Source organism: Athene cunicularia (assembly GCF_003259725.1).
Source record: "Athene cunicularia isolate RWA chromosome Z unlocalized genomic scaffold, athCun1 chrZ_part1, whole genome shotgun sequence".
Taxonomy (NCBI): Eukaryota; Metazoa; Chordata; class Aves; order Strigiformes; family Strigidae; genus Athene; species Athene cunicularia.
In genome coordinates, this window is record NW_020799142.1 from 6,661,121 (window position 1) to 6,672,761 (window position 11,641).

Here is an 11,641-nt window from a genome sequence, read left to right on the forward strand (position 1 = left end):
CCCCCCCCCCCCCCCCCCCATAACTGAATACTCTTGGCTGCTTTTTCATTTTGATATACACCATCTTGTGCAAATTATATATCAATATGTTCATGAGAACCAGCCAGTCTTACTGGAGCACTGTTTTTGATTTCAGTCTTGAAATACTTACTGCAAATTGTAAATAAGATTACATGTTTATATAAATACTAATAAGACTGAAAATTGAGGAAACTTGAGGAAATATGCTTAAGAGAACATGGCTTCTCTATGCAAAAATGGGATCTAGGGCTATCAGATATTTCCGTAGTTGATTTCCTGGCCAGAAATATGCAGACATGTTATGTGCAGCATAATTAGGAAGCACAGAGCTTTACAAAAATCACCAAGAATGTAGCACAGGTAATGTGAAGTGCTTACAGGAAGCCGGGAACTTAACGGGTTGTTCACAAATGTAATAAGCTGAAATAACAGGTTTTGGAATTACTGGGTTTGCTGCTTAGGTGAGCAGCTCTGCCACAAATTAAGCCTTCTGGTTGGCTTAGGTTTACAATATATGATGGACTTTTCTCCATATGCTCTGTGAAAGTGCTTAACGTTACCACTACCTGGGGTCAGTGTTTGGTAGCCTTGGTTGTGTTACTTATATATGCTTATGTATTTCAGGCAGTCCTACTAAGACAGCATTTCCAGGCGAAATAAGGTGGTTTAAAAAATGTAGCCAGTACTCTTTACCTAGATAACCTGGGCAGCAAAATTCAGAGAGATGTGTTTATAAAAATGTTAAAAAGTTAGTGAAAGTGTATTGTTAATACTTTGAGCCACACATCTAAGAAGTACATAATTTAGTGCCAAGTGCCAAGGAAATGAATGAGGTGTATCAAAAGGAATTTTATTTTCTTTATAGAGCTTTTATAGTGTTAGCCAGAAGTTCAGCAGTTCCACATGGAAGATCAAGAAATGGTAGAAAAATATAGAAGGGGAGCGTGAAAGAGGCATTCACATTGGAGAGACTGTGGTCATTTATTATCATCATTGGACTAATTTCTTAGCGTTACAGACAAGTAATATTTTGGTTGAGTGCCACAAGGAACAGCAAATACCACATCATAGGAATACACATTGCTGTTTCCTAGAAGCTGTAATAGTCTTTATGTAACTTTTTCAGAACTTCTAAATGCCTCATTTCCTGACAGCTGTTCCTATTTTCAGTAATTGTTGGAACATTTTTATACATCCAAATATGCATTCTTATATTCTGAACTGTATTAAAACGCTTTATTACTCATTCACCTTTTTGAAATTGCTTTTTAGCAACATCTACGTTGAAGCTTTTAGGCAGAATAATACAGCCTTATTATTTCTTTATCAGGTTTGAATTCACATTTAGGAAAGCGACTCCTTGTTTCATCTGTACGATTTTCTTCCTGTCTGTTTAATGAAATTTAGGCTTTTATCTATACTTAATCCATACATAGTAATGCCTAGAACTCTGAAGATTATGAGTGGATAGTGAACTATCATTTGTGGGGAGTGTCTGTACTATAGTTCCTTGTTATTGTTTGCAATACTGGAATGGCATCACTGTTCTTCCTTACTTTCATATTTCATCTTTTCTGTACAGCTTAAAAGACATGCCTGTCTGTGGAAAATCTTGAATGCTACCTTCAAACTTGGGATACAGCAGTGTCACTGAGCCCTTAAAAGCAGTAAGAATCAAAATGTATAGTCACCAGTTCTCTAAACTTTCCTGCATAATTTGATTCTGGTAGCTCTGAAAGGATTTTTCTTTAACAGCACCTTCAGGAATTGAAGGATACTATTACTACAGATCAGCCAGAAACAATTTCTTACCTCCTTAAGATTTCAAAAGCTTGGACTGTTTGTTGTGCTTATGTTTGTATCACTTTTGTTCTCTTCTCAAAAATGTTCAGGTGTTCTTTGATGTAAAGATTGGAGACAAAGATGTTGGCAGAATTGTAATTGGATTGTTTGGAAAAGTTGTCCCAAAGACTGTGAAGAACTTCATTGCATTGGCAACTGGAGAAGTAAGTTTGCAGTTTTCTTCCAGTGTGTACTCAAATTTGGATTGGGAAATAAATATTTGTTTAATGGTGTTTCAGTTGGGAACTGTCAATTTTAATTCAGTGGAGCCTGTGCAAGAATGCCATCCCCAAGGCTCTGCACTGGTGTGTGTCTTCTCAGGTCCTTGGGGCTTTGTTTGCAGGATGTAATTATGAGATGTTGGATATCACCACCTCAACCTGTCCCTGCCATGCAGACCTAGCATGTAGAGGTACTGTGGTCAGATAGCCATCAAAAAAAGATAATGGCTTTGATCACCTCTATAATACCTGCTTTGTGGCAGTGCTGACCAGCTGTATTCACCTTCATGTCAGTTTATTTGTTTCTTGCACATGCTTGTCTCCAGTGGTGATATATTCTGTGAAATCTGGCCATTCACCTTATGTGTATTTCCATATGTCTCTGTAGAACTGGATGTTATATTCATTTAAATATTTCATTTTCTTAGAGAGGATATGGATACAAAGGAAGTAAATTTCATCGTGTGATCAAAGACTTCATGATTCAAGGAGGAGACTTTACAGCTGGAGATGGATCAGGAGGTAACATGCTTAGTATTTTCCAGGTTCCTTTTCCTTTCTTCAGATGTCTGCTGGAAAGATGGACAAAACAGCATATTCCCTCATTCTTCCAGCTCACATAAATGAAAAAAACCCCACATTTGTTTCAGAGCATCTAGTACTTTTCCAAGCATTCTAGAACGTAAGATGCAGTTATTTGGATTACTTAATTATAAGTATGTCTAGAGCTTCCTTTGTCCTCAGTTTTTGCAGATAGCTCTTTTCTGTCTGTGACTTGTCCCCATTAAAGAGGAATGGCTTTGTGTGGTGGGCTGGAGCCACGTGACCAGCTGAACTGCTCCTACAACAGACTGACTTCAAAAGATAGATGTCCCTGCCCTTCCCCTGCTCTGGCTTTGTGACAGCACTCCTTACCTGAGCCACTCATTGATTGCATGTGTACATGAACCAATTCAAGTCATCCAGCAGAAAACAAAGTAGGGAAAGCATGTAGAGGGAAGGCAGGTAGGGAACAAGTAGGCTGTCCTGTCTGCCCTCAGCTCAGCCAGTTCTGTGGATCCTTCTGAAATGTGCTATGGGAGGGAATTTCAAAACAGGGGTAGAGAAATTAGAAAATTAAGGTAATACCCTCTCCCCCTTTTACGAAATTTAAAACCATAAACTTACTGGTGATCTGAGTTGTGGCTGTGTATATTACTTCTCACTCCTCAGCCTCCAGAAGACCAGCTCATTTGACTAAGGAGGGCAGTCCCAGAGCAGTATCTCTTGCATTCTAGTTTCTGATTTCTTCTCTTCCTTTACATGCATATTCTTCATGTACTACAATTTGAACTGTCCGCGTACGATGTCAGTGATTTCCCCACTGGGACAGAATAGAAAATACACATTCCTTTTACTTGCAGGGAACAGTGGGGAAGGCTAAAATACCAAACACACAGTTTTAGCATTAAAGGTAGGCAGTGTTTGTTTGCCTGTTAATACTGTTTATTGGGATAGTCTCTGGTGGTGTTGGGAGCAGTGTCCTCATTGTGCTAGGCACTTTACAAATGAGACAGACAGCCTCCTCTTCTCAAAGTGATGGTGGTTTAAACATAACTCAAATATTTTATCTTCTGAAATATTTTAGAAGCATCAGAATCCTTATGCAAGGATTGTACAAATTTGCACCGAGTCTTTTAGGCTAACTTCCATTTGGTTTTCATATTTTTCTCAACATGTCTAAACCAACATCTTACTAGGAGGAAGTTTTAAAAGTAAAGGCTAAAATTGTCACAAAACGTGGCAACCTTATTTCTGGTGGTCATAATTACATAATTTAAATTTGTTGAATAGGATGAAGTATACTGTTGTTCAGTGGTGCATGTAAGCAGGAGGTAATCACTTGTTAAATTCAAAGGATAAAACATCATCAGTTTTAAATATTCTTTCCTTCTATGTGGTGTTTTAGCTTATCTCTTTCTTCACACACAAAATGCTTTTAGTTATGGAATCACTGGTGATAGAACAGTGATGTTGCTATGCTTACTCAATCTTCAAGTCCTGAATTCATACATTTTTTTTCCATTTTTGAACAAAAAGGTGGGGTTTTTTAAACTTTTTTAAAAAGTTTGCTTTCTTATTTTGTTTCATAGGAAGAAGCATCTATGGAGAAAGGTTTCCAGATGAGAACTTCAAGCTCAAGCACTATGGAATTGGGTGGGTTAGCATGGCTAATTCTGGCCCAGACACCAATGGATCCCAGTTCTTCATTAGTGTAACAAAGCCTTCCTGGTTAGATGGAAAACATGTAGTCTTTGGCAAAGTCCTTGATGGAATGGTAAGCAAAAAGTAATGGCAAGATTAATCCAAGAAAATATGTTCAAATTCTGCCACTTCCTATCTATGTAACTTACACTGTGGTGTTTCAGAACAATTGTTTATCTAATATGTATGTGGTAGAAAGTGATTGTGAAGAGCCTGGAGCTGGATGATTTAGAACTGAAGTAGCAAATGGTGACTGCAGGAATGGAAATTTAAATCATGCCTTTGGCTTTCACAGCTCTTGTTTCAGACCACTAACCACTGAAATCAACACTGACACCTTTGCAGATTAGAAATGGACTAAGTTCAGGTCCCCCTCTGACTGCTGCTGTTAGCCATGAAATATTTGTATTTCTACGAGCTAAAATATAATTTTGTAGCATGTTCTAGTTATGGATAACACTTGCACTGTTAGGATTTTTAGAAGCATGTGAATGTAGAGTATACAAATATATATTCAGATCTGTTTAGAAATACAGAAATCTAGTTAATTCCTCAAACTGTGCACAGCTGCAAAACTGAACTTCCAACTGATTATACTTTTAGTAGTCTGTCTTTCCTTTTTAATCATTCCATTTAATCTGTGTTTTGAAATGAATGGGGGACATGAACTGCTGCACTTACCAGTTCTTGAAGGAGTTTGAAAACCTCATCAAACCACTTGCCCTCTTCTCCCACATTCACAGGGAATTCAATTCTGAATTTTTGAAATGAAAATTTTTGAAGAGAGACTTAACTAAGTTTTAGTTTAGTTAAGTTAATGTACAAATATCCAAAGCCAGGTAGTCATTATTCCTAACTGAATTTTCTCCTTTAAGAATATTACTTTAATTAGTTGTCTAGCATGAGGCCAGTAGTTTACCTGTACTTGTCTGACTGGAGGGCATGGTACCACATTTAAAATATGTGTCTGTGTTACACTAAAAGCAAAAGCACTCATCATATTTCTTGAAGCACAGTTATACTGTACGATTAAAGGAATTACTGCTTATCCTTTATGACCTCTGGACTGACTTTGTGCTCATAGGCTTCAGAGAGACCTTGTATATGCTAGGTCAATCAGCTGAAAGGATATTTGCAGTTGTCCCTTCATAAAATTTTTGTTGGCTGAAAGTCTTTATAGAAGGGCAAACATCCTTCCATGTGCTTCTGTCAACTGTATGTGGATTGCAGAGTGGCATAAGTGTCAATGTGATTAAAAAAAAAGTATGTGAGAACTCAGTAGACATTTGTTCAGAAGTTGCCTAACAATTAGTAATGCTAGGAGCACTTAGTTGTTTATCTGGTACCACAGCTGAGACACTGAAGTTACCTTGACTAAACCAAACTCTTTTTTTTTACTTTTTTTTTTTTTTAACAGTCTGTGGTGCATTCGATAGAACTCCAGCAGACAGATGAACATGACCGGCCCCTTCAAGACTGTGTGATTTTGAACAGTGGCAAAATAGCTGTAAAAGAACCATTTGTAGTTGAAGTAGGTGACTGGTGAGACCAAAATTCAGAATGGAAAGTAAAAGTTTATCACTTTAAGGCCTGTTTTTGACCAATCTCAACTATTAATTGAGTTTTCACCTCAAAACATATGAGGCTATATTTAGACAATAGTTATCATTTGCCAAAAACATAAAATATAATATATGACCATTTCTGTAACAACTGGATGGAGCTGTCACTCCCTGAAGTTCAAGACTTACCCCACTAAATCCTAGATCTTGCAGAAAAAAATCTTTCCTGAAACATTTTAGAAGTACTTTTATTTTTTCAATGTTTGAAATACAGTCATTTTGTTCTCTTTGGAAATTTTTGCAAAATTTCTGTCTTTTTAACTGAAAATACTATTTTCTGTAACAGTATCAGCATTTTTAAAAATGAAAAAAAAGTAAAATATGGAAGTGTTTTGAATAAATAAACTTTGATTTCAAATAAATTCTTAATGAAGAGCTTTTTTTATCCCTTCCACCCCTGCAAGGCCTTTTTTCTCACCTCGGTTGATTCTGCAAAATATGCAGGAGGTGCTGCTTTCCAGGAAATGAGGTTGTAAGGTTAGAGCAGGGATGGTAAATTTTTCTAATCTTAAGGTGTCAGACAAAGTCCCTGCTGTCTTTCGAAACACCACAGAATACAGTAATCGAGGAGCAGCTCTGTCTATCATTAAATAAGATCGTCGGTTAGAAACTGATTAAAATAGAAGAGTCCTTGTGTTACAGTACAGTGAATTTTATAACACCTAGCTAGTGTTATTTATGATGAAGCTCAAAGACTTTTTCCTGAAGTTTTGCTGTATGTCAGAGATGCAACTTTAGGTTCATTATCTTTTGTAATGCTTCTTAAATAACTCTTAAGCTGACAATTTAACTGGAACTTTTAAACAAGGTCAGCATAAGGTACCACTTAGAGACAGCCATGTTTGTTAGGTTCTTTAATGAGTTACATAGTACTCCACAGGGAAAGAGATGTGGATTTTTTTCTTGTTTCCAGTGTTTCAGAACTCCAGATCGAAGAGCTGATGCCAAGATCTGATGAAAGATTCATCTACCTGCACACCAGGCAGGACACCAATTACCTTTGTAGTCACTAGTTCCCTGAAGGTGTCCTGGAGCCCACATGAGTTATCCAGACTTCGAGTGGTGCAGTGGAAGAGTGAGTACTATAGCATAGAGCTTTTAGGTACCTACTGGCACCTCCCTCACAAGGAAACAGGAAAATGCTGTGGGCTGCGATTTATCTCGGGTCCTCCTGACACATCATTTGTAGTTACAGGGGGTCAGTCTGCTGGTTCACTGTCCATAGCCCTGGGGGAGGTTAAATACTGACACTTTTTTCAGAGACCTGTGAAAGTATTACTGTCCTCTTTAAGAGCTAGAGAAGAACTTACTGAGGGCCTCTAAATTTGCCTTGTACTAGGCAATCAGGCTTCCCTTTTACCCCATTCATTTTTCTTTTTACTAATTGTTTGAAGTAAAATTCTCTGAAAAGCAGTACTGGGAAGCAGTGTTAGGAAGTAGGAGTGAGAATGCCTCAGACTCCCTCGCCCAAATAGTTTTCTGCTAGTAGCTGAAAGCTTTCCTAAAGGTTGATCCCACAGACAGTGTAGAGAGTTCTGCTACCTCAAAAAGTGCTGTAGTCCCAGGCCTACCTTTTGTACAAGTCCCAGCTTTTCACTATCCCCAAGCAGCTTTAGTAGTTAGCAGGAGGCAACCCATGTGTCTCCAGGATCAGATTGGTGTTTGTATCTAGCTTTGCCGTTAATGCTTTTGTGCAACGTTCCTTTCCTCTGATGAGCCTAATAACTTACCGGCTGTTCAATCACACTGAATTTTTTCCCCCCAAGACTTACACTCTCGTAAGCCTAGCATGATCAGCTAGTGTGGTGCTGAGAGTTTTAAATAAGCAGACAGCCAGGTATTTTCTCACACTTCATGTAGACATACCTGCGAGACCCATCTCTGATAACACAAGTTCAGAGAAATGTCTTGTTTGAATAGAAATGCACAAAAAATACACTAAAGCAGTATATTCATGTTCTAGTAATTTATTTTGTAATGTCCAGTAGTGCACACAAATTGCCAGTTAAATCTGAATAAGTATGTATATATATGTATCAGTTTTATTATTTTACTGCTTAATCATATTCTTGCTTTACCTTGCCACAGAGTTGTATGCTCTGTGATTTACATTGATACAGAATACAATCTGCAAGTTGATGTGAAGAGTAACCATACACACAAGATTAGATATCATAACTGAAGTTAGATGCATAAATGCCATGTAAAATCTCCTGATAGATAAAATCTTTTCAACTGAAATCTAGAAAATTTAAAATTTCCTGAGAGCGAGCGATGTATTTCAGAATGTGGAAGCATGTTTTCCAATAGAAACTCCATATGCCTACATTGTCTCTTTTCCAACCTGATATTAAGGAGCAGATTCAAAATAATTTATCAAAAATGAATAAAATACTTTTAAGTTGTTCTCAATGTCTGCTTTTTTTTTTTTTTTTTTTTTTTTTCAGCACTTTTAATCCATCCACTGCCAGCAATGGGTTATGTGCTGGGAAAAATCCTGGTGCAAAAAGGTTTAGTGTAATTTATGATAGAAATTGTAGAAATAATTAGTAAAGCTTTCAGCTCTTTTCAAAGGTTAGTGTAATTCAGTGTATGACATTCAGCTTTTAGTGTTAAATAGTTAGAGCATGTCAATATATAGAAGGCATAAATAACTTCAATACTGTTGTTTCCATATCATCTTTTTTTTAAAAACAGCAAATGTAGTGACATTGATTTTGTTTAAAAAGACATAATGCTTGAACTTAAACTGAGGTTGTGTCTCTTGCTTCTGAGCTTAATTTTCACATAACAGAATTTCATTTCTGTTAATTCCATTAAACATGACTTGGAGACTTGCTTCAGCTTCTTGTAGCCACGCATCACTTCTACCTAGGCAGTAAATGAGGATAAAATATTCCATGTAGAATGCCTTCTATTACTACGTTTGGAAAGTCATCTGAAAAAAAAGAAAAAAAACTTGCTTTCTTATCTATGTCAGTACAATATAAATGTTTTCGTGAAACTTCACTAGGTAAGGCCTCATATAATTTAGGTTACTGCACCACTCAACTGTTTATCCGTGTAGGGGATGTGCTATTAGTAATGCTGTTTCAGCACTAAAGCCACTTTAGTGTAGCACTGGGCATTGCATGAATGTGCTGCCAGATTTGTAGCTTATTGATTTAAAGGGATGTTCTAATACTTAATGTTGCTAGGCTCTGGCTCTTTATCTGAATCTTTTCTCACAAGGAAGATGGATTACACTGGCAATTCAATTTCTAACAAAATCTCAATATACTTGAAGAAATTCCGAGATTGCTACTGGGAATACTTCAAAGCTGTTTTTCCATTGTAGTTTACAACCATGTTTAGACTGAGAAGACTTGAGGATGCCTGTACAATCAGCGATGATTATTTGAGGCAGGAAAATTTCAGGCTGTCTAATCAACGTAAAATGTCACGCGTCACAAAAAGTCATCGTGTAATATCTGAAGGAAAAGACACCACTGTGTTCTTGCCACAGATGTAGAGGAAACTGGCACTAAAATTTTCATGTTAAATTTAGGATGAAAGAATTACATTATAGAACACAGTAATAGATCCATGCAGAGAAGTGGCAGGATGTACATTACTGAAGTGAAACTATTTTTCAAATGTACCAACTCCTGTGTTTTTAAGGAACGGTTTATATAAAATCACTGGGCATTAAGAGTAAGAATTTCTGATCATATCTCAAAATTACTAGTACACTAGGAGATGTATTTGCCTGGAAGAACAGACTATTTCTGATACAGAACTTTCCACACTAATCAAATCCTTCCTTTGCCTATCAGCCTACAGGATGTTCAGAAAGGGGAGGTGCAACTTCTAAAAATCATTAGATAATTGATAAATCATCTCATGTGGGTAGGAGTTAGGTTTTGCCCCTAATTCTTCTGCTGAAATCATTTTGAAGGTGGAGGTACTGAGCAAAAAGCAGATTTGGACTCGGTAAGAAAAAAAATAATCCGTATTAGTTTAAAGATGTTACAAACAGAGATATTTTGGGATGGTTTAACGAACTGTAACCTCTGCCATAAACAATAATTAAATGCATAAATGCATAATTCCCTTCACATTTTCATAGTTAGTCATCATTATAAATTACTTGTTAATATTTTGAATCCAGTAATCCTCAAATCCTGCAAGCTCAGCTATCCCAAATCATTCTGGTAGAATAACTGTATGCTGTTGTCATTAATGTTATTAAAAATAAACTTGTATGGGCAATCTGATGCTTTCCTTCTAAAATAAATACTGCAGTTCCAGAACCCAGTTTTTACTGGTTCTTCTACAACGTACAATGTATATATAGGAAATGAGTATTGATTAAAAAAATGATACAACTTTACAGCATCAGATTTACTGTTTTAAGCTTTGCTGCTTAAAAAAAATCAAGCATATTATTTAAGTTAAATGTATAAATAAACTGAAGCACAGTCTTACAGATCTATGATACTTACATGGCTTAAAGAATCATCAGAACAATTTTCAAAGAAGTGATAGTAAATCTGAGATCCCATTTTTTAGCTTCCGAGGTATCATTTTATTTGCAGCATTTTAGATTTTTTTCTTAATTTTTCTTCAAAACAGTATGCAATTCTGCCCCCCCCCCCCCCCCGAAAAGAAAAGCAGTGTTCTTCATCTTTCGATCTGAATTCTCAGTAGGTTTATCTGAGAAAAGAACTGGGGGAGAAAATTCCACCCTTTTATAAATCATGCACCCCACTTAGTGTTTTAATGGTTTCTTACACAAGAACTATTGTTTTATTGGCAGGTTATTAGATTTTGGACCAGTGTCATTTGATTAGGCTGGTATTAATAATAATGTGGTTTATGCGGTGCAGGGTCAGATCAGTAAAGCGCTGTTAACAGATGACAGGTTTGATTACCGTTGGCTTTAGGCAAGACATATGGATCCCTTAGGAACAGCAGCACAGGCTGGTGGGACAGTTTGCTGGAAAGGTCAAGAACAGGGATGTCAGTATCAAGGGACAGCAAACAGAATAGTCTACAAACTAGCTTTGATAAAATGGTCGAGCTGTGCAGGAGCCATGCACTTCTGCAAACCAGTGCTGCCCAAAAAGGGCAGGCTCCATCTCTTGGGAGCAGAGCTCGCTGTTCCTCAGCCACACACTGAAACCATCAATGTGAAGTTGGAGCTGAACGGGCTGCGTCCAGGAGGGGTGGCTTGCAGCTGGCTTTGAGACTCTGGATCCTGCTCTGCTCCCTGGTGTAATGCAGGCTACAAGATCTACAACCAGGCTCCATGGTCTACGGGCATTTCAGGCCACCAAGCAGACTCAAAATTTCACCACATTCTTCCAGCCCCCAGATCGGTTGCTGTACACCTCACCCATGAAGAGAAGGTCCTTGAAGCTTCTCACCTTGTCTCCCACCTTGGTCACAGTACAGACATCCTCCCCCAGCCAGCGCCAGCCCTCTCTGCACTGCTCTGAGCGTGCACATGTCAAGGAACACAACCAGATCCATACAAAGCTCTATCAAATACATAGGGGAGAACCCAATACTCTAATTCCTTCTGCTAAGTCTTCTTGTTATGAAAAATACACTTCAATGGGTAAAAAACATTACCAGGAATATCTCAGAACTAGCAGTATTCTGTTAGGGTTGTGTAAGAAATTTCTCAATACAAGCATAAGAATGCTC

General features: G+C 37.5%; 2 protein-coding genes across 3 annotated transcripts in view; one reads left to right on the forward strand and one right to left on the reverse strand.

Moving 5' to 3' along the window:
- PPIC (peptidylprolyl isomerase C) overlaps nt 1-8,489 on the forward strand; it is a 10,915-nt gene extending 2,426 nt beyond the window's left edge. Inside the window, exons 3-8 of the mRNA XM_026865764.1 lie at nt 1,294-1,351; nt 1,914-2,027; nt 2,513-2,606; nt 4,217-4,401; nt 5,746-5,859; nt 6,864-8,489. Of these exons, the coding sequence (XP_026721565.1) occupies nt 1,294-1,351; nt 1,914-2,027; nt 2,513-2,606; nt 4,217-4,401; nt 5,746-5,859; nt 6,864-6,905 (607 nt within the window). The 3' untranslated portion in view covers nt 6,906-8,489. The remainder of the gene's footprint in view (nt 1-1,293; nt 1,352-1,913; nt 2,028-2,512; nt 2,607-4,216; nt 4,402-5,745; nt 5,860-6,863) is intronic.
- The window catches only part of SNX24 (sorting nexin 24), a 46,492-nt gene continuing 43,243 nt past the window's right edge, over nt 8,393-11,641 (reverse strand). Inside the window, exons 5-6 of one of the 2 annotated variants that reach the window (XM_026865618.1) lie at nt 10,864-10,928; nt 8,742-8,888 (exon numbers count right to left, since the gene is read on the reverse strand). In XM_026865618.1, coding sequence (XP_026721419.1) covers nt 8,818-8,888; nt 10,864-10,928 — 136 coding nt within the window. In that variant the 3' untranslated portion in view covers nt 8,742-8,817. Of the gene's footprint in view, nt 8,889-10,863; nt 10,929-11,641 lie in introns of both variants that reach the window. The other variant, XM_026865617.1, reaches the window with a different exon arrangement.